Raw genomic sequence first — 24,848 nt, 5'->3', positions numbered from 1 at the left:
TGAGTGAAATAACGCGTTATCCCATGGGAAATAACAACTTTAATCACGTGCGCCGCACCTGGAAATGCGACCTATAGACTGTTTTGATCCACTTGATATTATGTCTTTTATGATTTATATATAAATAGATATTTCGTTGTTTACCTTGTTGTTTGGTTTTTCTTTGACAAGTGGTATATAATAAAAAACTTATTTACCGAGACCTCAGGAAACGTCATGTTTTGTTCTCGGGTCCACAAAACATAATGTTTCCTTCGATCGCGGTCAATAAGTGTTATCATACTTGTAATAATATGTTATTTACCAAGGTCTCAAAAACAGCCTGAGGTCTGAAGGCCGAGGGACGTTTTTGAGACTGAGAGGAATATTTCCCCATACGGACCAACTAAACTGGTAAATTATAGATTTATTTTTTTACCCGCCTTCCTTGCGTGCGTGTTTTTAAATCTCGCGCGGTCCGTACGGCCTCATACGCGTAGCCAATCAGATTGCAGGAAATGCTAAAATTCGAATCGCAAGAAAAGAATAATTAACACTTACTTACCGCGACCGAAAGAGACACAAGTTTTTTATTTTATACCACTTGTCAAAGAAAAACAAACAACAAAGTGAAAACGAAATATCTATATTCACAAATCATAAAAGATATAATTTCAAATGTCGCATGCCCAGGTGCGCCGCACGTAATTAAAGTTGTTATTTTCCATGTAAAATGACACGTTATTTCCCTAAAAATTTCAAAATTTCGTCATGCACTCTCGCGTGATACGCTCTCGACACTGCATGAAAGTAACTTAACTAACTTACAGTAAAAATGTAAAATCATCCCAGCGACACAAATTAGCTACATGTTTAGTTTAATGTTGACGGTTTTGCAGTTCAATCGATCCATTTCGATTTTTCTCCTTGATTTAGATATTGACGAATGCAATATCCCAGGGTTTTGCAGTCAATTGTGTAGGAATGATCACGGTACTGTTATTATTCAATTTCCACGCGTCATATAATCTTTCTTCAACGTCGTAACAGGTGACACCAATATTGACGATATATTTTATCAACTGTCGATACAGGAGGCTATAAGTGCTCGTGCCACAAGGGATATGTTCTCCAGTCTAATGGACGGAAATGTAAAGCATTAGGTATTCATCCAAGAATATATTTGTGTTTGATGGAAAATTCTATCAAAAGCAGAACAGCCGATAGCGCTATCTACCGGACAGTGATTTTTTCAACCATTTTAAACATGCTTGAAAAGTGATGAAATTTCGGATTTGGATGTAAACTGAAATAAGATTAGATTTTAAAGCGATTGAAGAAACCACTATTTGGTGATTAGCACTATCCAGCTTTCGTACAGCTGTATTATAACAGCCCCTGTATTATGAATCATAACGCCGAGTGCTCATTCTTAGTTCATAATTCATGGACTATCCAGATTCCTCACCTTTAATCGCTTCTAGGTCCCAAACCACTCCTTGCATTAAGCGACCAAGGTATGGTATCAATATCGGCATTAGCGACTCCCAAAAAAATAGAAACCATTGCACAGGACGTCGGAAATATTGCAGCTGTGGATTACTGGTTTGAAGGAGATTTAATATTCTGGGCAGACACCGATTTTAAAACAATCAAATCAGCTAGCCTGAACGGTTCTCTTATGAGGGATGTTGTCAAATTTGGCTTGGAAATGCCATGTAAGTTAAATACATCCTCACATTCCAACAAAAGTAAAATTTCGTTTTAAACCAATAAGCAAGTTTGTTTACATTTTTTGTAACCCAATCAAAATGCACAAAATTGACTATTCTAGTGCACGATTCGCAATTTTACATAAGGTATTAAATATTTAGGCATTCTGATTGCTAAACAAATTTGCCGATTTGTTCAAAACGAAATTCCCGATGTTCCATATTCCTCTATTCCACCTGTTGTATGGGTGAAATATTAAGTGAGTATGACATGTATGAACTATAGACAACAAGACAAGAATTTTAAGGTATATTTCGACTTTATTTCAAAGTTATTGTCAAACCAGAATAAAATATTTACAAGCTTGCTATGATATTATATACAATAACACAAGAAGAGATGACGTCATAGCGTAACACTATGCTATTAACAACTCATGTTCATGTTCAATGTTTGACCACATGCATTGATCGGCCTGCCCATGCATGTTCTCACCGCATGCAAACAGGACGGGACAACAATGTCTCGCCTCTTACTGTAGACATGCTGGACCTTGTCTTGTTCCTTTACACTCGTTCCTTTATCGCTATATCAGTAAAATAAACTTTATGTAAATTTTAGGCGGCCTAGTTGTTGATTGGATGGGCAGGAAAGTATTTTGGACAGACTCTGAAAGTGGCAGAATAGAAATGTCTAATTTTGATGGCACCCAGAGAAAAGCAATTTTTTGGCAACCTCTCGGAAAACTCAGAGCAATCGCGTTACATCCAAGTAAAGGGTAAATCTTTTTAAATGCATTAAAGCTCTTCTTATATTTTAGTTTTCATTTTTTACAGTCTTTTATCTTTATACCTATACTGCACTACAACTTCATTAAGTCACGGCAGTTATTTTTCACATCATTTTAGCAAAATATGATTTTGCATGGCTGACACAAATTTTGCAACATTTTTAACTGACACCGCGGAAGTTGGTATAGACTTAGCCGCAATTTTCAATACTTAGGCTTCAAACTTGGTGAGAAAAAGGATTTATAAATACTCAAGAATCGTCTGAATCAATAACCTTGTGTATATACTTTAAGCCTCAAAATGGCCATTTCACAGCGGTCAGATGTGTATGATGATCTGTAAAAAGATTGCATTTATGCATATTCGGAAGAAAAATTAAACTTTTTAAGATATTCAAAAGGTTTCTCTTTGATAGCGGTACAGAACCAGCTATTGTGAACCAGCGATTAGATTTTCGGATTAATTGAAACGTCTTAAACACCAATTTCTACGGTGTCCTTTCAAATGTTGTTTGAATTAGCTAGTAAATACGTTCTACTACGTTACCACTCAGGTGGAGAGATGGCTGTGAATTCAACTCACTTGGTTGAGAGTTTTCCAATAACAAAATATACGTATGTCGGCAGTGTTCCAACAAATTGTTACTTAAAATTCATCTCAACAGACTACAACAGAAAACAAGCGATAACTTGAAAATTATACATTGAAAACTTGTTCGATTTTATGCATGGTCGTAGATATTTTTTTGTTGAAACGATATCCAAAGTAATAAATCAAAATCTTATATTACTGTACATTCTATAAATAGTTACATGTTTTGGACGGAATGGGATTTGGAAGGAGATGACACCACGTCATCCATAACACGTGCTAATATGGACGGCACAGACGTTCAAAGAATACGATACAGAGATATTTACTGGCCAAACGCACTCACTGTTGATTACCTAAAGTTGAAAATATATTTCGTGGATGCAAAGACAGGACTAATCGAGTTATCAGATTTTGGTAAGTTTCACCATCTACTGGCATATAAGATCTTTCCCGACGGACGTCACGTATTCTTTATTTTTATCAATTGCTTCAAATTGACTTGGGAACATTAGGTTTATGTGACAAGGTCGAAAACTTCCCATTGTATTGATAACCGCCGTCGTCGTGTTCCCGTCCTACATGCTTAAGATCCCTAAAAAAACCAAGACACACCAAACCTGCAAGTATTTTATTTCGTTTTTATTTCCAGCCATTTCGGAAAAAAGTGTCCAAAAAGTTACGCATTGTGAATTTACAAATTCATAGCTAATTTCTCCTTTAAGGAAAGAAGAAACGTAGATTTGAAATATGTCAGAGTAATGTTTTTTGCGTGAAGGGAATTTATTTTTTTTCTATTTGAGCAATTTCTATTTGAGGTTTCAGTTGGCAGCTCTGAAACAAGAGTTAAATATCGCTTCGCGCGAAAATTAGTGGAGAACTAGCCTACGTTTTCTGACAAAAAGGGTGTATTTTGTTATAGTTGCATGGGTGCTTTTGGTCAGTTCTAGCACTGCACGCTATTATTATCTACTGACAACTCCGAAAATGACAATTAACAAAAGTGCGCGAAAAACGAAACAGCTTAATTTTCTTAACTCGCGAGCAACATTCCGCAGTGTTTGGATTAGGCTATCCAAATACGGGAAACGATTAAAATAGTTGTTTTATAAAATTCAACAACAACGTATATAGTCTTCCAAGTTTGATTTCAAAAAGCGAACTAAATTTTCGTGTTTGCATGGATGACCTGATCCAATCACAGACTTTGACCAATCAGAACACACGTTATATACACGCTATTTTATAGAACAGTTTTCTCCCTCCTACAGATGGAAGCTTTCGTATAACAATCAGGAAAGATAATTTGATGCAGCCATTTTCAATCAGCCTTTTCGAAGACGATATATATTGGACGGATACAAACAAAAAGGGAGTATATAAAATGAATAAATTTGACGGAAGTGGCATCAATTTAGTACAAAGGAATTTGAATTATCCAATGGGACTTGCAGTCATTCACACATCAAGACAACCACATGGTGAGAGTTCAAAATTTTTAAAGTTTTAAAAATTATATGTACGAAAACTACTTCAACTTCTATACTTTGTCATTATTTAACTGGGCTATTTTCATGCATAAGTGTTGAATTTTAAAACTTTAGGAAACTGAGTTAATTTATTTTATACATACTGCCACATCAAATGGTGACAACAGTTGGGCATATCCTGTAAATGTTTTTCATCCTTTAGTAAGAGCAGGGCCGTAGCTAGAAACTTAATTGGGGGGCTGCATTTTCATATATTCGTCTTATGCCCGAATGATTTCTTTTGTATGCTATTGTTCCTATGGTATATAAACATGAATATATGAATATACACCCCCAAATTAAGCGGTCTAGCTACGGCCCTGAGTAAGAGTTCGTACGATAATATTTAGGTAGTTATAACTGTGAGAAAAACAACGGAGGATGCAGTCACATTTGCCTACCGACGTCATCAGGACGAAGCTGCGCATGTCCTACTGGATTTCAAATGTCAAATCTTACTCATTGCTCTGAAAGTAAGTCTGACTGTATGCAGTCTGGATCATTCTGGAGTTCATACGTACGTTTGTCACCCGCAAAATATCACCGCCCGCCATATTTGCCCAAAAAGGGCCTGCGGAGGAGGTAGTATTGAACGCAATTGGTGTAACTCAATGGAATGCAATTCCTAAAGTATTCCTACGTTGCTACTGCGATGCTAAACTTATTGAAAGCTATGATTGGCTATTTTAATAATTCTTTCAGCGTTCGAATCGTACATTCAATCACAGCCAACCTTGATTTTTGATATAGCTACATGTATATATAAATTATGCAGTATATCCGTGCAATTATATAGTAGAATGTCAATACTAACAATAGAACAATGCAGCAGTGAAATGAACTTAATGATGAAAAGATATTCATACAAGAGTAGCATTCATACACAACACAACATCGTTGATTAATTCGTCGCTGTAACAAATGTGAATAAATTGTCCCGTTTCTCGGCTGGTCACTCAGAGCATATCAGAATAAATTAAACGGCCTAATTTCCAATTCAAAATACCTTAATTCTAAAGAATATTTTTACATAAAAATCAGTTAGAGTTGTGGTAAAAAAAGTTAGAGGCAATGTATTCGGTCAAAAGCATTAAACGCATACACCAGGAATAGTCCAGAGTCGAATCATGTAATTATTTAATTATTTTATTTTTTCAAGAAATTGACAAGTTCGTCGCTTACGTTGCTGACTATAGTATACGTCAAATATCCCTGGATACGGGTGACATGCTGGATGTTGTATTGCCATTTGAGAACGTGCTTGATGTAATTGCAATGGATTGGGATCCAGTCAAGGATGAAATGTATTGGGCAGACATTTATAACGATGAAATAACGATAAGAAAAGGGAAAATGAGACCAGCCTATAATGAGGTCTGTCTATTTCGCTATTATTACTATTAGGCGCTGTTACACTATGCAATTTTCCTTGCAAGTTGCAATGCAATTATAATTTATAGGGATGCTAATTTGTAAAGAGTGTTCGAAATGATAAGAAAACTTTCGGAGATTGTAAGAAATGTTCGTATTTGACAACTTTAGATGCCCCAGGAATAGAATTCCATTGCACGTTTCAAGGACAGTTGCATAGTGTAAAAGTGCCTTTAGGCATGTAAGAGGGCTATTTATTTACTCATTCTTGCTTCAGCCGAGATTCAACGAAGTGCGTGATGACTTTTTGTCTCAAAACTTATTTTCAAGACTGTTTTCCATGTCTCAAAATCATCTCGCGCTTCGCTGAATCTCGGCAAAGCGGGACCATGTGAACAGCCGCTATTATATAGGAACACGACGATGGTGGTTAAATAGTACAATGATTCATTGAAAGAAATGACTAGTTGAAGACCTATGGGAGTTTTAGACGTAGTCTATGTTCTGTTAACAACTGCAAAACGTCGATTTTCACGTCCTGTGTAGAACATCTGCATTTCAGTGTCGTTTCAGAATTTGCGTATAGCGGTAAGGTAAGGGGAATAACCAGGTCCTTCGTTGATGCAAACATCTACCATATGTGAAGCTCATTTATTGGTGCAAACATCTACTATGTGAAACTATATTCTGCATAGAATTCATGTCATCTCGCCTTTTAGTTTTTACGCCTTTTCATGCAACTGTTGCCGTCAGATATTGAAAAAAATCATTAGATGTTCTAGAAATTTCTCCTCCTTTGTTTTGCTGAACCTTGTGTTATCTGGCCTAAACATATCTCGTGAAATAGGAGTATATTTGCAACTTTCATAGTAACTAGTAGTTAGATCCAAATCCCATTAAGACCGCAAACGAGTGTGATCAGAAATAAATCATATCTTATGTCAGGCTGTACTTCACCAAATTCCTGGCAAGCTATCGGGTATTGCCGTTGACTGGTTGTCAAGGAAACTGTACTGGTCTGACGAAGAAAGGAATCATATCCTTGTTTCTAATCTTGATGGAAGTTCAACAACAGTTTTACGATGGAAAAATAATAACCAACCAAGAAATTTGTTGCTTCATGTGGAGAAGAGGTACTGTATGCATAAGGTACCAGCATTCACTTTAGTAGTTTGGGCTAAGTGGGTTATACATGATTGTTTCGGGTTTACGATCAATTAGGAATAAAATTTCGGGTTTACAAACTATTAGAAAAGAAAGCAAAAAATTTGTCCAGGAAAATGCTGCGATATTATAATACACGTTAAGGCGCTGTCACCCTATGGAATTTTCCTTGCAACTTGCAATGCAATTATAATTTTGAGGGATGTTAATTTGCACAAGGGGTGCTCGAAATGCTAGAAATTAAACGTTAGAAATAAATGTTAGAAATTAAACGTTAGAAATGTAAGAAATGTTTGTATTTAACAACTTTAGATGCCTCCGAAGTAAAATTGCATTGCAAGTTGCAAGGAAAGTTGCAAAGTGTAGCACCACCTTTCATTATGTCGCAACTTTACAGTTTTAAACTTAGGGCCTCTTTAATTGAATGAATTTCACGTCCTTATAACCCTCGCGTTATGTCCAAACGAGGCAAACATCATCCGTCAACATACGTATTCCTGAAAATAAGACGGAAACGTAGCTCCAAGATTTGCTCTGGCTTGTTGATCCTGACAATCGTATTGAATTATTATAAATCAAAGTGTTGCTCATTGCAGATACATGTACTGGACGACCCATGGTAAAGCTGTCAGCATAAATCGCGCTGGAATGGATGGTCTTTCTCGGAAAAAAATTGTTTCGAAACATTTGACAAACCCAACTGGCTTGTGTATCGATAAATTGAAAAACATCATTTTTTGGGTGGATGGAGGAGATATTGTTCATTACTTCGCATTAGCAACAGAAAAACGAAATGTAAGTGTTTTTCAAGTACATATTAGGTGAACTGCGCGCCCTCAAGTCAGAAACGTCCAAGTCAGAAACAAAAGTTTTGTTGCTGCCAAATTTTAATCTCTCAAATTTCTCTTTGAAAGTTGTTTGAAAAAACCCTGTAACGTGGCCCTAAATTTTGTACGCATTTTGAATTTGGACTTCATTGTATTTTTCACCATGTTGTTTTTACTTATCTTACAATCTGGCGTGACGCCTGCAAGGAATTCTGGTCTTACTCTGGTCTGAATTTTCCGCCGAGACACTAAAGGCCTAATTCCACGGGCGGTTTTTCTCGGCGAAATGCGAAATATTTCGCCTGTTCCTTTTGAATTTCGACCACTTAAATAAATTAATTCTGCTTCATTGCTCACAATTCAAAAGAAGCAGGCGAAATATGTCGCATTTCGCCGAGAAAAACCGCCCGTGGAATTAGGACCTTATAGGCTGCTTTCCAGTTGCGCGTTTTTTTATACGCACGTACACGCACGTAAAAGTCTAAATCCTTATACATGTTACCGTTAGTTTTCCGCATATTTTAGTATGCACTTGTAGACCTGGATGTTAAATAATAAAAATTTAGAAGCATTTCAAATTTTCCGTGCGTGTACGTGCGTATAAAAAACGTGTAAAGGCTGCTTTCCACTTTCGCGTTTTTAGCACGTACGTACACGCACGTAAAAGTTTAAGTGCTTTAAAATTTTTATTATTTAACATCCAGGTCAGCAAATGCATACTAAGCTACGCGGAAAACTAAGTTCTTTCGATTTATTCATTTCGTTTTTTTAAAGATAACTTATATAAGCATTTAGACTTTTACGCGCGTGTACGTGCGTATGAAAAACGCGACAGTGGAAAACAGCCTTTAGGGCTGCTTTCCACTTAAGGCTGTTTTCCACTGTCGCGTTTTTCATACGCACGTACACGCACGTAAAAGTCTAAATGCTTATATAAGTTATCTTTAAAAAAACGAAATGAATAAATCGAAAGAACTTAGTTTACCGCGTAGCTTAGTATGCATTTGCTGACCTGGATGTTAAATAATAAAAATTTTAAAGCACTTAAACTTTTACGTGCGTGTACGTACGTGCTAAAAACGCGAAAGTGGAAAGCAGCCTTAAAGGTTGCTTTCCACTTACGCGTTTTTTATACGCACGTACACGTACGGAAAATTCAAAATGCTTTTAAATTTTTATTATTTAACATCTAGGTCAACTAATGCATACTAAAATATGCAGAAAACTAAGTTCCTTCGATTTATTCACTTAGTTTTTTCAGAGGTAACATGTATAAGGATTTAGACTTTCACGTGCGTGAACGTGCGTATGAAAAACGCGTTGGAAACGCGTGGAAAACAGCCTTTAGTGTCTCGGCGGAAAATTCAGACCAGAGTTTAAGTCTTAGATCAGAGTTCCCTGCAGGCTTGTTACGTCATTGTGAATAAGGTCTACTGGATGCCTTGTTACATGTACTTGGGACCACTAATCACAACCAGTCGTCGTATCAAATCATGCATGCTGGGACGAAAGTGACGAAACTATATACGATTGCTTGCGGCAAAAGAAATTCGTCAGGCAGTACTTATACGCACCCCCTATACTATCCCGCTAGTTAGGTCCCCGTGTTAGGGTGGTTTCCACTTGCAGAGAAAGAGTTTGCTCGCGAAATATTTGCATTTTTTCTTTACAATTTTGACAAAATGAATAAATAAGTATAATGTCCAGCTTCCCTGTTCTCATTTCAACAGAAAATATGCGAATATTTCGCTAGCGAACCATTTCTCTGCACGTGGAAATCCACCTGGTTCACACCAGTAAAATAAGTATAAGCAGAAATATGAAAGTAATCTTTTCCTCTGAGCGTCAAAAAGACAAAGTCAAAGGAATTTTCTTTTCAACTATCTTTTATTCCAGCTTCGCTTATGCTTCGAGTCTTAATGTGGTTATGTTGATGCTTTGCCTTTTGTCTTTCCTTAAGCCCGTTTTCAACTAGGCGGAATTTTTCGATCGAACGAAATTTTTCGCTTGATTTTCTTTTCAGAAATCGACCGTAGCGGATTGATTTTCCCTTCACCGGTCAGAATTGAAAGGAAAATCGATATTTGTGTTAACACAGTTGGCATTATTTTCGTAACCAAAAGTCTTTGCAGCTCTTCTGAGTCTTGTAAAGATGTTCATCGTGCAGCAGCATACAGAAAAGTTTTGTTACTCTTTTACAAGTAACAGTTTAGAACCATAATTGACTTTTCGGAATTGGGAGAGAGAAATGCAGATACTATTATTTAGTCTGTTATACTATTACTCAAATTCCTATTTAGTTCTTCAAAGTTTCGCACCATTCCCTGTCATTGACTCCCTTTTCAATTGGTGTTCACAAAGATCGTTTTTTTTGGGCGGATTCAAGTTTAAAGAAGGTGCTATCGATGAATCTTGGAGATACGAACAGCACTAGAGTCATTGGAAAATATACATCAAACCCTGCGAGACTGGCGGTCTTTGCGAAAATGCAAACTTCAGGTAAAGTGTAGTTTTGCGTTTTGTTGTTCCTTGATTTTTCAAAGCAGTTGTTTCGCGCACGTGTTTTAGTGTAAGGTCACCTTCACCGATCCCAGGGCCGTAGTTAGACCGCTTAATTGGTGAGGGGATGTATATTCATATATTCATGTTTATATATCGTAACAACAATAGAGAACAAAAGAAATCAGTCGGGCATAAGACGGATATAAATATGGCTTTTGAAAATCCTCTATTCTGATAACGTAAAACCCATATGGGCGGAGGGGGTCATTTTCCAAAGAGGGCCCTTCGTCTCCATTAGGAATAATCTGTATATCTGTATATAAACTCGATGGTCAGCGTCACATTATGTTAACAACACTTAATGAAGGAAACATAATGACTTTTGCATGTCAGAATAGTTGTTACAAGACAGGGTGTATCAAAAAAAACGCAACCACTTAATATTCATGAATATCCTCTTTGTTCTACAACACAAAAGACGTTTGGTTCCTGGAATGCGAGAAGGCTTGTAATCATATTCTAGCGGCACAATCGTCGGTAAACAAAGTCGGGTGCGTAAACCAACGAGCTGAATTGAAAGTATTTAATGAGTAAAATTTATTTTACAAGGTCGACAGTTAGCATTTAAGTTATCATGCACGACAATAAAAACTCGTTGTTCGGTTGTTAGCTGCACCATTAGCAGTTTAGCTGATTTGACTATTAGCAGTTGAACTGTACGATTAGAAGCCATTTTAAAATCCCAGGGGCATAAATCTATTGAGCTTATGAACAATATGAATTTTAGAATATTAAGTGGTTGCGTTTTTTTTGAGACAACCTGTACAGGGGTAAAAAATGTTGCGTGATGCAATATATATAGCAGGCATAATCTTTTACGAAAATAGATTAATATACAATTATTACAGAAATTATCATTTATGCTCATGAAATTAAATCTCAGAATATTTTTATTTCTGGATAGAGAATCACCCTTGTTCAATAAGAAACGGTGGTTGCAGCCATCTTTGTTTGCTTTCGCCATCACAAGGTTATCGGTGTTTGTGTCCTGCTGGAAGACATCTCAAGGCCGATAATAAAACTTGCGAATCAGGTGTGAACATCTAATAGCTATATCTTGAGCAAAATTGGTGTAAAACCGTGTAAATACATGACATAATCAACAGTACTTACTTGATGGTTATACGTCTTTAGTGCAAGAGTTAACACGGTTTGTGTTGGTAAACAGCAATGGCAGGCTGCATCAAGTACCTCTAAGTGTTCCATACAAGACAGAAATAGCCTTAGCTACTAAGGGCAACAAAGTGAAGGATATCATTGCCTTTGATGTTGATGTTAAACGCAGGTATTTTAGTTCATGGATTAAAATTGATTGAAACACAATTTTAAACTGTTCCCCTGGCAGGAAAAGACACACGTTTTTAGGCCAAAAAAGCAAACACGAGCACTGCCAATTGTAGTAGATACGTAAATCTGAATACCCACCTTACATGACTTTAAAGCATGCTTTAGACGTACTTTCTGACCAAAGAGGAATGTATAATAATACACATTATCGTCCTTTTTCCTTTATAGAAATGTATATTTTATCAGGAGAACCAAAACAGAAAAGGAAATCTGTTTTGTTTCGTTATTTGGTGGCGATAATACATGCATTCTTTCTGAGATACTTCGTGCACCTTACGATATTGCGTATGACCCTGTACGACATTATTTTTACTGGACTGATGCTTTTACCAGGAAGATATACCTCGCTGATAGCAATGGAACATTTTGGACCGTTGTCATTTGGAAGAATTTAGACGAACCATCATCCATTACAGTTGCATACCAGCACGGGTAAGTGTGTCATAAGGTCTATGACAATTCACAAGAATAATGACACGTTCATTGTGACAAGCAATTGTTCGTCTTTCGACTTCTATCTTTTCACCTTGACTACAAAGTTAACTGAATTTAAGGCCTTTTTAAAACCGGTTATCCACTAGCGATACTTGTTTCAGAGCTCTCAACCTCAACCATCTGGAATAAATTGCTCGAAATCGCTTCGCGCGAAAAATATCGTTGGTGGAAAACTGTGGGGGGGGGGTCATAAACAATACGGACCTAATTGGAATGTGCATGGTAAATTAAAGAGGTTGAGAACTAGAGAGGGTTTAATAGACCTTTTTCATAATGACGTCAAACGCGGAAAGTCTGATCTTACACGAAGTTTGATTAGCTCATCAGACTTTCCGCGTTTGACGTCATTATAAGAAAGGTCTATTGGGTTCCCCGTTACGTCCAAGCAAGATGAGTCTTATTGAGAGAATATCATTACTTTCCTCTGCGCTTGGTCAAGTATTTTGGTTATATGTACACTCGAAAGGGACCTTCGCCGTTGGGGCAATATGCAATTTGTGGCGAGGAGGGGGGGGAGGGGCGATAGAGGCCAGCCTGCCAATATTGTCCTGCTTTGAAAATTTCAAGTCATTAATAGAATTATTAAATTCTGTAGAAACTCATTGTTTTTACCGTCAATTAGCACCAAAATATAAGTATAGCATGACTAAATTGTCAGGCTGGTTACGCCGCTGGATAGAGGCTGACAAACGTTTTGCCACGGTCTCTGGTATCCTTCTTCCTCAAAGTATGTTTCCCTGGATAGCATTTATTTAGTTTCATTTTAAGAAAATGTCATACCTTGAAATATTTCAGGTTTATATTTTGGGCAGATGTTGGCGAGCATAAATCCATATTTAGAGCAAATATGGACGGTAGTTCTTCTTCAAAGATTGTGACGACAGGATTGAAATGGCCATACAGTCTGACTGTTGATCACGTAACTAAACATTTATACTGGACAGACTTTCCTCAGGAGCGAATTGAATTTTGTGATTACGAGGGAAAGAACAGAAGGCAAATTGCAACAACTTCATCGGGGCTGACATCACTTTCGTTGTTTAGTAAATTTGTGTATTGGTCAGAGTGGAAACCTGGAGTGTTGAGGAAAAGCGGTAAAGCCCAAAAAATTTTCAATTTTGCTACAGTGATCAAAGGAATGAAGAGAGTATTTGGAATTCAAGCTGTAAACTTGCAAAAAATACCAGGTATATAGTTAACAATTATAGAATAAGGTTGAGCATGATATGAAGAATTATCAATGCGAGGTTTGTGGTTAAAGCTTGATAGTTCATCATATCATGTTAAAACCGAATTCAATAATTGTTTTATTATTTATTTAGAAGAATGAGCATTACAATTTTGAATTGTTCGCTTGAATTTGTGTCGATTTCACATTCCCGCTCCTTTGGGACGTTGATGTCTTTGCCATTGATGTGACGTCATAACGTAGGATACGACTATATCACACGTTATGACGTAGTTACGTGCAAAAAAAAGGTTACATCATCACACGTTATGACGTCACACGTTGGAAATGACGATTTCACACATGGCTATTAGCCAATCAGAGGCTGTGAATTCTTTTGAATAAATAATAATAGTTTTTACTATTGAAAATGACAACGAATTCTGATATCATTATACTCTTTTCTAATATCCAACCACGTACATCAGTTAATCAGTATTACAACAATTAGGGCTTACTACGCAGATCAGACCATTATAAAGTGCTGATTGTACTCCAGATGTGCCAGCATCTTCACTTGAAATCAGATGTATATTAATTCAACATCAACATCAACATCAATTTCTCTGTCAAATTTAGTGTCAAAAAGCGATTGCGAGAACAACAATGGAAATTGCAGTCACTTTTGTGTGATGAATCCCGTCGGGATATCGTGTGCTTGCCCTGTCGGCCTAAAACTTCGCGAAGGCGGAAAAATCTGTTACGATAGTAAGTGTATGGAAAATAACAGTAACAATAGTAAATATTCGGGAGGGAGGTGTCATTGCATATAATGATATATTCATAGTGTAGAGTATTTTCTATTCCGGGGGAAGTGTGGAGTTTTATTTTTCATCAGGGGGTTCTAACTTCAGAGTTCAGGTATCGCTTTTGTTTATTTATACTACTCTGACACCTTGTCAGTTGTAGTGACCTAATGTACCAATATTATCTTGGAATCTGAAATATATCCGAAAAATATTTTCTAGCTGGGCGGCTGGGCCCTACCCACTGGTGAGATTTCTCTGGACCTCCCTTGAACGTCCTGAACCTCCCTTCCCACTCCCCCTGCCTATGTATGATCTGATATTGATAATTGAAATATTGAGCTACAAGAGTAGGCTACTATGTGATTCATTAGGGTCGTTTACTTTGTAAATTCAACAGGTCCACACAGGTCGATATTCTTCATCAGTGGAAAAACAATGAATAGAATATCGTTTGATACAGATGACCTAACGAGTTTTCCATTGCCTGTAAAAAATATGAATATCACACGAAGTTTCATTTTCAATGTTATCGAAGATAAAATCTACTGGACTGATGGCACCACGATCTATTCAACGCGAATGAAAGATTCAGGTAAAGACAACAATTAATTTTATGTGTATACGAACATAAATTATTGTAATCTGTTTTTTAGACAATTTTTTAAATATGCACTTGATACTCTGACCAGCAAACACAATTTCTTAGTGATCTTAGACGATCCAGCTGATCTATAGGTATAAGAATGAAACAATCAGAAGCCAGATCCTCGACAAAACTGAATTATCATTTGATCATTTCATATGACTCAAGGACTGGAAAATATTAAATAATTCTATTTTTTATGCGGGAACACTACCTCCTCCGCAGGCCCTTTTCGGGAAAATATGGCGTCGGGAACACGTCTTTATGTATAAATTAGAATTTAAATGTTTACAATTGGTAGGAAGAACGGGGAAAATGACTCATGAGACGGCGCATGAGACGCCCCATGACGTCATGATCTAAGATCAGCTTGGGAAGATAAGAAGTGAAGATCAGAGTGAAAAATTCCCATCTTTTGTAAAATTAGTCCGAAAAGTCTGTCCGGAAGCGAATATATAGGACAAAAGATGTCGGTCCAGCTAAAATCCAAAACACATAACTTTTGTCGAACTTTTGTCTCAACAAATTAGTATTATAAATGAAATTGTAAAATCCGAATAGCGTTTGCCAAATGATTTCATTCTTTTTTAGTAACAAAGATAATCGTCATCTCCAACTCGTCATCGATCAATAGCCTATCAGTTGACTGGATTTCTGGAAATTTATTCTGGTCGGATCTAAGAACTGCTAAGATTAAGGTGTCTACACTGAATGGCTCACATTCTGCTGATCTTATAACTGGTGCATTAGAAAAGCCTCGAGATATTGCTGTTGATGCTGCAAAAGGGTGCGTAACGTACCGTAGTAAAACAAAACAATTCACATTGGAATTTTTTTTTTAAATCCACACTGTGGAAATATGCTGCACGCATAAAGGAACACTATAAATTATTTTCCGTGCAGGATTGCGTGATACTGCACTTGCATAGGAAATTGCTCGACTTTCGGAAAGTGTGAAAAAGTCAAAAGGCAAGCAATTTCTCAAGTGCAGTATCACGCAATCCTGCACGGAAAACCATTTAGTATTTTCTTTATAAAAGAACTACAATGAAACGACGGTCAAATTTCCCGCGCAAAGCGGCATTGTAAACTTTCCGTGCGGGATTGTCTCATACTACGAACGCCTACGAACCAATCAAATTGCGTGTTTAATTGTAGTTATTATATAATACTGTTTCCATTATATATCCATAATATGGGAATGGCGATTAGTATGGATATTATAAACTTTCATACTTTTTCCATAATAAGGATTTTGAAAAATACTTCCAGGGATATAATATGGATTAAAGAGTCTTTTTCCGTCTTTTAGTCTTCTCTTTTGGACTGATGCCGGAAGAAAGGTTATAGAGAGATCGCATACAGATGGCCAATCACATACCGTGGTTGTCAGTGGCGACGTATATCAGCCAGTTGGTCTGGTACTGGATGAAGAGACAGAGTTCTTGTATTGGTCTGAAGCGATGACTTATAGCATAGAGAGATGTAACTACGATGGTCAGAGAAGATCAACAGTCGTTAAAAAAGTAAGTTTAAACCGTGCAAGTATTTTCTTAATTTTGACCAATCGTTCCCAAATGGACCCACAGTAATTGGCAATTAGCTGTTGTGGTGTCCCAGCCAATTATTGTTTGCAAATATATGTGTTATATTCTGTGTATACTTAACTGAAGGACACTATTGCATCACATTTTTCTTGATAGAAAAATAAAAAGATAGAAAAATAATACAACATGCTCAGACACTTTTTTTCAAGATATTTCAAAACACTCGGACTTTGGTGGTCATCTGAGTTCAAATTCCGATTCAAACAATGGTCCCATTTAGGGTGTGGATAATTCAATGGCTACCACTCGTCTATACAGAGCACGGAATGCATGTGGCTAGTGCGGAAACAATTTTTTAAAACAAAATATCCCTGTTGCATTATTTTTAGCAATTTGAATTTAAAATTTCAGGGTGTTTATGCGTCCGGACTGACAATATTAGGATCTCAGGTGTTTTGGGCTGACTATCGACAGCGGGCTTTACTGCATGCTCACAAGGAGACTGGTGCAGAAGTTAATGCTCTTGAGAAAGATCTGGAAATTCCTATGGCTTTGGCAGCTTTCACAAGAAGGACCACACCAGGTGCGAAACTGGATAAACGTTGCCTTTATTTTTTAAGTTTTTGGTTGTAAGAAGTAGGATAGGAATAGTCTTTCTCACGGTGACGAATATCCGCCATTTTGGGATACTTTGCTCAAATGCGTTTAAAGAACTGATAATAGCAATGTAAGAAGCATTTTTTAAGAGTCAATAGACCATTTGAACAATAAATTAAGCCTAAAATTAAAGACAGCCGCCCTAACAAGGTCTTGCGCTCACAATTAAAAAAAAAGTACCCCCAAAATGGCGGCACATTCGTCATCGTAAGAAAGGCTAATTATGATGCTAAGCTGATGAAAATTGATTGGGTCAGAAAAGGCATGAAAAAATATAAATCATCCCAAACCAAACGAATCCTTATTATTGGCCACCTATACTTCCCATTTATGGAATAAAAAAATTGGTTGACATGCACTTTAAGGTGCTGATGGGAACAAAATTATGACATACAGTATTGCCTAAACTACAGTTGATAAAATATACATGGTTTAGAGACTACATAGAAGTACAATAGTACTCATTAACTATGTCGGGGAAAAAATTGTTCCTTATTCGTCACGTGTCCATTGTATTTTGAACAAATAAACCAATAGTAAGGTCTGAATTAACATGTTGTTCAAGTCACGGTTGAGGAGCTAAGCCAAGCCATTGCTATTGGTTAGTTGGGCAAAAATACAATAGACATGTGACGGATAAGGAACCATTTTTTGCATAAACCTTGACAATAACATAGATAAGGAGTTGTATTGTACTTCCATCTAGTCTCCAAACCATGTATATTCTAATAACTGTGTCTGAACTGAGACGTCATTAAATGCTATTAACAATTAATGAGAGAATAGAAATGAATAATAGAATAATGAACTGTTAGTGCTGATTTAATGGGTTATTGTTAAGAACATGCACTGTATCTTCATCAAACAAATTGATGTACAAGATATGTACTGTATGTTTTCTAAAAATGCTCTGGGGCCGGTTGATCAAGTCCGTTTAGCTTAAACGGTGGTTAAGTTCAAAATAGAAAGCAAGTCTATCGTTTTATTCAGCAAGCAAACTGAATGTTAATCTTAATACAACGATAATGTTTACAACAACAAATTCAGTGAATAATATTCAAGTTGACTCATTCAAGAGAGATGTAGAGTGTTATTTAATTTTGACTTATCCACCGTTTAAGCTAAACGGGCTTGATACAACCGGGCCCTGGAGACTACGCTAAATTGTATTTTTATGTATGAAGTTGTGTCAGAGTACTCTCAGTAAGTGGAAGCAATGCACAAATGCACATTTTTCTATTTTTCCATCTTACCTTAATTTATAATCCAAAAGTAAAGAACTCGTATGGGGTTACATGATGCATGACCTTTTTATCTAATTTCAAGCTATTCTTCTAGAATCACTTTACACATATTTCCTATTTGAAAACTAAATATTGACGAAAAATCAGGGAATGAAGAGTATAAATAACGCTCTTCAGCACATAGCTCCACTATACCATTTGAATGATTTATATGAATGTATCCATTCTTATTTTTTAGTTACAAGTCCATGCTTCATGAATGGAAACTGCTCCAACATTTGCCTATCTAAACCCAATGGTCGATCATGTGCTACCGTTTGTGATAAAATATTACATCTGAGAGGTGAGAGGTTTATAATTGTGGTGACGCAGGAACATTTCCTTTTTTCTTAAAGTTTTCTTGTTCTATTTTGAGAGACATAAAAAACAACTATAGAATCCAGAAAGAATAAAAGCATTTTAAAACATAATATTAAAGTTTAGTGCATAATTTGATAATGAAGCATGGCTAATGAGAGAAGAATTGTGGATATGTATAGTAATGCGACGTAACTGATATTCGCATTATTTTATCTAGATTCATGTGTGGTTAAAAAAATTATTTCAACACAGAGAAGTATACAACCCTCCAGAAGGTATGCTTACTAAGTTGACAGAGGGAAATATCAGTAACAATAGTCGCATGGGTGTTCGAAAATAGGAGTAAAAATACTATCTTTATGTATTTAAATTATAATTTTTAGCACTTCACTCGATGCAACCCTTTAAAGCTTTATGTATTTAGCCAATTAGCCCATATGGCAAGAAACCACGCGCGTATCACGTTTCAGCATGGCTGCCGTGAGACGCCCAAAATGTTCCAAGTAGACATTCCAAAATTATACATCTATAATGCCTGTTTCATTAGGCTGTTGGCTTGTAGCTCTTAATATATTCATTTCATTTGCATACTATGGACGCTGTAAAACTGGACCCTTTTTGCCGGGAACCCGGCTATTAAGAACCCCCCTCTGTTGACGCAATGTCGTCTCAGTTCGTTGTCGTTTCGGAAAACAGTCCAGATTCAGTTTCACTTTGCATGCGTATTGCTAGGCATATATTTTCCCCTTTTGCTACAAACGTACTTCAGATCTTAATGTGCTAAATGTGCAAAATTAACCATCTTATTAGATTGCTCTTCAGTGAATTCATATTTTTTAATCCATATAGTTGCACAATGGCTAATGGTGATGATAACTGTACTAATATCACTGTGAATTTTAGAAAAGGTAAATACAAGCTCTTTATAGGTGGAGTTTACAGTAAAATGCTTGGAAATTGGAAGCAAAGTGTTGCAAAGTGCCAGAAATATCTTCGCGCTAAGCTTGCAAATTTTGTATCAATTGCAGACATACGCAGACAATTCGTCGTATTCAAAAAAACATAACAGTTCAGAATGTAAACAAAACGTGTACAAATAACACTTATTTACCGCGATCGAAGAAAACGTTATGTTTTCATTGCTTTGTGAACCCGTTCGCCGGATGAAATATCGACAGTCGAGGGTCCACAAAACATAACGTTATCTGAGGTCTCGGTAAATAAGTAACAAGGTAAACAATGAAATATCTATTCATAAATCAAATGGATGAACAGTCTAAAGGTCGCATGTCCAGGTGCGCCACACCTGAATAAAGTTGTTATTTCCCATGGGAAAGAACGCCAATGAAACTCTACGAACACCAAACTTTGACAACTCCTCCGCCGGCGCTAGGGAGCATTTTGGAACTTTACCGTTTCCAGTTTAGAACCGCCTTAACACGAAACAGTAAAACAAAAAACCAAAAAATGTGGTAATACGCCAAACCACGAAAACGAGGCTCGGTATTTTTTATTGTTCAAAATAAAAAAATCTTTCTTACGCTTTTTTTCAAGAAGGCTGTTTTACATCTTTGCACATAGCTCGTGAGAGTAAAACTTGAAATCTGTTTCATTTAAGCTGGGTAATACCAAACTGGAAACGGTAAAGTTGTGACGTAATTACTGGAAGGGAGTATTTAATATGACCTAAATCCCTGAGTTAGTGCGAATCAGTTTTTAGGCTTAACTTTTTTTTTTGAAATGGACTGAAATATCTTTTTAAGAACTCATCTTAAATGTTTCTTTCAGGAAGGAAATCGATGACGATAGCATATATTGTCGCAGGGATTGTTTGTTTGGTCTTTGTTTTAACCATGACTATCCTGATATTTCTTTGCTATCGGTAAGATAGCTTTAGTTATATCTTATTGTAGTATTTTTCCTATGATGGTATAATGTTTTCTGTATGGTATTATATCAAAATTATCCGTTTAGGCGTTTCAAATCACGTAGAAGCAAAAGAAGGCAAAAACAACTGATGGCGTTAAGAGTAACTTTTGAAAACAAGCGTACAACGGTAGGTCCTCTCAATTATAATAATTTATTAAACCTGAAAAGTATCAAAACCCCAAGTAATCTTTAAAAGAACATCCGATTTTGTAATTATTACGAAGTCAAAGCAATCTTGTAATCACCTTGCTTCCGGCGACTAATTGTTAAATATCCTAACGGATAATTGTTAGAGTATCTAATCGGGTGATTATATTGTTCAGCCTGCATGTTATCAACAATTCAGCAAGTTGTTTACATATTTAGTAACCCAATCAGAATGCATAAATTTTGACTACTTCCGGTAAAAAGGTACATTATTTACCATTTTACATGAAGTATTTAATATGTAGGCATTCTGATTGGCTTTGCCTAAAAATTGTTAACAAAGCTTGACAAAGTTTGACGATACATTTCGGAGTCTGTTTGCGTTGGTTTAACGAAAAGCTTTGTGTCTTGTCAAATGTGAGGATTATCTGCTCAAATTTAACACGATTGAGATGGCTCCCCAGGATTTTTGCCAAAGTCAACACCGATGACTAAATGAGATTCAAAAACCATTACCTTACGTGACACAGGGTAGGAATTTTCACCTTCATGTTACCACGTCACCAAATTATGTTACGATGGCAACAGCGCATATTCAACGGAAACACGAAGCACGTTTTTTTCATTCTTTTTGCCTTTTTCCCCCGATTTTTTTTAAATTTAATAAATTTAAAGTTTTTTCAATTTTTTTATCCATCATTCGAAGAGTAGCGCTTTAATCTTTCTTTTGCCCAACTCAAAAGAAAATAAAGCGAACTTTTTCACTGATCGTTGCAGAGCAAAGAAGACACAGTTAATGATCCACTTGTGACCATTTCGTCGCAACGTCGGGAACAATTATCAACAAGATCAAGTCCTTCCATTGTGCAGGAAGAGGAAAGAGATCCGTGTCTTGCTATTTCTGAAGTGTAGTTTCTATGTAAAAAAGCAAACGACTTTTGTTTGAGAAAACACAAATTTTAATTACATAGTTGTGCTAAGTTGTAGTCACCGGCTTATATAATGATATGTGCGAACATAGGCTACAATTTTTAGCATGTGTCTAAATATTTTGAATAAAATAACTTGTTAAACTACAAACTTTTAACTCAGACGCTAATTAGATTTCACAGAAAATATTTCTTATATCGTAGGGTATAAAGAGTTGTATATTATATAATACTAAGAAAAAGTCATCTAAACTAGTTATAAAAGAGAATTTTTACCAGTGTGTTTTTAAATAAAGAAGTTAAGTTGTTTCTTCAAAACAACATCCGATTAACTCATCCCACGACGTTGTATCCAAGCATAATTATGTAATTATAACCTACGTACAGTCTCTACAGAAATTACTTACTGCATGTATAAGTGATTTCTGTAGAGACAGCACGCAGGCTAATGTAATGAAAATATTGAAAACTCGCCAACAGAGTGCTTAGGCATTCAGACTCTAACAATTACATTGTTATAGGTGATTTCAATAGTTTTCGGTTTTTTTGAGACACCTTGTATAATTTATGAATAAATGCAAAACTTTTTTCGTCGCTTTTCCTAGCAAACTAAAATTCTCGTTCCCCTTACTTTCGTGCACGATAACTCAAAAAGTAATACAGCTAAGTTGATAAAATTTTCATGGTTGTCTCTAAAGACAATTGGCACGCGGAGGTGAACTAAAAGTTTTGTATTCCGTTCTAAGTAAAATAGCGATTGGCTATTTCAGATTGGTCGTAGAATTTTTATATTTATAATTTGCAAATACTGGTCAAGTATTTGCGTCAGCGACGGAGTTGAAAATTCGCCTCGGTTTTGTTTTGTTGTTTTTTTTTCTCGTCGCGGGTGTGTCTGGCGCGAAATATACTAGTATTTGAAATGTGTATGTGACCGTATTTATCTACGCCCCAGGGTCTCCCAAGAGTTGTGGTGCACAGCTTTGGCTAATTTCCGATGCGCGATTCGATTTCGCTCGCATGATACGGCAATTCCTCCAAGAAAAACTAAAACGTTTAAAATAAATAAAAAAAAAAAAAATAAAAATAAAACGTTTTTTTGATGATGTTCGATTAGGTTTATATTTAATACATGCAGATTCTGGTCCTATTTTAATAATATCGCTGCTATTTCGCGGTTTAACAAAATGTGGTCGTTTACAGGCGCGTTGACACGTCGCAGTTAATTTGCACAGGATTGAAGATTTAATATAAGCACGAATTCCAAAGTTTAAGACAAAGTGATCGAACGTATCATCAGAGACGCCCAAACGATGCGAGGGGCAAAGGGGGCAGATTTTGGTGAAAGGGCACTTCTATAGCGGCGCATTAATAAACAAGTACGATCGTACTATAGTGGACCAGGAACTGCGTAACCGAGTTTAATTTCTGAACTGCATTGTATTTATAACAATGGAGAGGACAATGTCTTTCTAATCGTTTACGTTTACTTATACAGGGTGTCCCAAAAAAATGTCCCCTCTATTGAAATCAAGCCTTTGTTTGAATCTGATTGCCTTAATATTATGATAAACCCAATTGAAAGCAAGACGCTTTATTTGAATGCCTCAACCTAATAAATATGCTATTTACACACTACTGCGTTGATCATGCATTCAAATTCCAACAAAAGCTTCATTTCAATAGCGGGGACTTTTTTTTGGGACACCCTGTATATAGGCTGAATAATAATGATATGTATATATTATTTGCTGCAAATATATCAAGAATTGCTTGTAACTTGCTTCAAAGGTCAAAAGTAAAAATTCGAACTCCGTCAATCGATGCGGAATATTGCTTAGAATAATTGTGCCAAGTTTCATTTCGAGCAAACAAGTAATGATAGAGCCTTAGGGTTTTTTTAAAGAGCGTCGCCCCATAACAACAACAAGAAGAAGAAGATTAGCAGCGGTTAGGGACCAGTTCCTGGTCCAAGAATGTTTGAAAAACATCGTCAATTGAACTTCGTATCGTCGTGATTTCTCTTTCCAAGATATTTTCTGTGTCTGTGTTATTCTTGATGCTCGTTTGTGACACTTCTACTTCGGATATAGAATGTGATTAATCTTTTAAAATGAAAGGGCATTTTTGCCCCTGCTGGTAAAAGGCAAGGGGGGGAGGGCAGTTGCCCCTGCTGGCACGTGCACGGCACACCGGAGTTAACGCCAGAACAGGCGTCTTGTTTATTCTAGTTCAGCTCCAAGGCAAAAATATTTAGAATGAAATAAAACCAATTCTACCAAATCATTACGTACATCCGGGCTAACATGAGATGCGCACACACCGCCACGAGATCAGTGCATTTCATCTACGCCGTGAGATCGGTCACGTTTTTTATTTTGCTCAAATCGTCGCTTGTTCTTCGAGTTTTATTCAGGTATTTATCCATTTTATTGTTGGAAAGCAGCGTTTTTTCCTTTATCCATTCTATCTTTGGATAATTGCGGAATTTTACTATGTAACGTGTTACACTAGACGCTTCAGCAATGCATTGCTGAGCCTAGCGAATATTTCAATTTTGTTTTGTCTGGGGAGACGTGTCTCCGCTTTGTATATTACCTACTGTTGAGAGTATAACGTGTTATACTGCTTCGGCGTTACTGCTGTTGTGTCGCGTTCGAGAACGTGAATAAAAGTAGCAGGTTCAGTTTTGTTTGAATGTTTTCAGTTTATATGGCTGATTCGTCGCCTACGGACATAAGTGAACCATCGACTATGGCTCAATTTAAAACAATGTTTACCAGTCTGCTCTCTGAAGCGAAAAATGAGATATTATCTCAAGTCAAATCATCTATTGATCAAGTCTACACAGACTTTGAAGTCGTCGAGGACGTTGTATCTCGAAACAATGAGGAAAGCGATCTGCTTCAAAATTCGGCGGTGCTAGGAAAAGACGACCACGATGCATCAGAGGCGGGGAGTGCTATAGAGTCTCGAGCTTCGCTAGCAGAGAAGGTTGATGCCCTGAGTACACCTGCAGCAGCGGACGGCCAGACAGAATTAAAAATGT

At 36.6% G+C, this 24,848-nt stretch overlaps 1 protein-coding gene across 1 annotated transcript in view; it reads left to right on the top strand.

Annotated features, from left to right (window-relative positions):
• Nucleotides 1-22,063, top strand: part of LOC114529534 (low-density lipoprotein receptor-related protein 4-like) — a 42,557-nt gene extending 20,494 nt beyond the window's left edge. Inside the window, exons 11-36 of the mRNA XM_028551352.1 lie at nt 916-972; nt 1,074-1,142; nt 1,464-1,697; nt 2,314-2,470; nt 3,292-3,491; nt 4,346-4,555; nt 4,954-5,076; nt 5,763-5,977; nt 6,920-7,107; nt 7,735-7,933; nt 10,266-10,464; nt 11,432-11,560; nt 11,662-11,812; nt 12,043-12,306; nt 13,165-13,556; nt 14,177-14,305; nt 14,744-14,938; nt 15,581-15,776; nt 16,302-16,515; nt 16,948-17,119; nt 18,676-18,780; nt 19,015-19,072; nt 19,647-19,705; nt 20,586-20,679; nt 20,772-20,853; nt 21,651-22,063. Coding sequence (XP_028407153.1) covers nt 916-972; nt 1,074-1,142; nt 1,464-1,697; nt 2,314-2,470; nt 3,292-3,491; nt 4,346-4,555; nt 4,954-5,076; nt 5,763-5,977; nt 6,920-7,107; nt 7,735-7,933; nt 10,266-10,464; nt 11,432-11,560; nt 11,662-11,812; nt 12,043-12,306; nt 13,165-13,556; nt 14,177-14,305; nt 14,744-14,938; nt 15,581-15,776; nt 16,302-16,515; nt 16,948-17,119; nt 18,676-18,780; nt 19,015-19,072; nt 19,647-19,705; nt 20,586-20,679; nt 20,772-20,853; nt 21,651-21,785 — 4,226 coding nt within the window. The 3' untranslated portion in view covers nt 21,786-22,063. The remainder of the gene's footprint in view (nt 1-915; nt 973-1,073; nt 1,143-1,463; nt 1,698-2,313; nt 2,471-3,291; nt 3,492-4,345; nt 4,556-4,953; nt 5,077-5,762; nt 5,978-6,919; nt 7,108-7,734; nt 7,934-10,265; nt 10,465-11,431; nt 11,561-11,661; nt 11,813-12,042; nt 12,307-13,164; nt 13,557-14,176; nt 14,306-14,743; nt 14,939-15,580; nt 15,777-16,301; nt 16,516-16,947; nt 17,120-18,675; nt 18,781-19,014; nt 19,073-19,646; nt 19,706-20,585; nt 20,680-20,771; nt 20,854-21,650) is intronic.
• The last annotated feature ends 2,785 nt before the right edge of the window (nt 22,064-24,848 follow it).

This window comes from Dendronephthya gigantea, unplaced genomic scaffold (assembly GCF_004324835.1).
Source record: "Dendronephthya gigantea isolate DGI-Jeju-01 unplaced genomic scaffold, DenGig_1.0 000057F, whole genome shotgun sequence".
Taxonomy (NCBI): domain Eukaryota; kingdom Metazoa; phylum Cnidaria; class Anthozoa; order Malacalcyonacea; family Nephtheidae; genus Dendronephthya; species Dendronephthya gigantea.
Note: the sequence above shows the minus strand (reverse complement) of the source record. Positions and strands in the feature narration are given on the sequence as shown.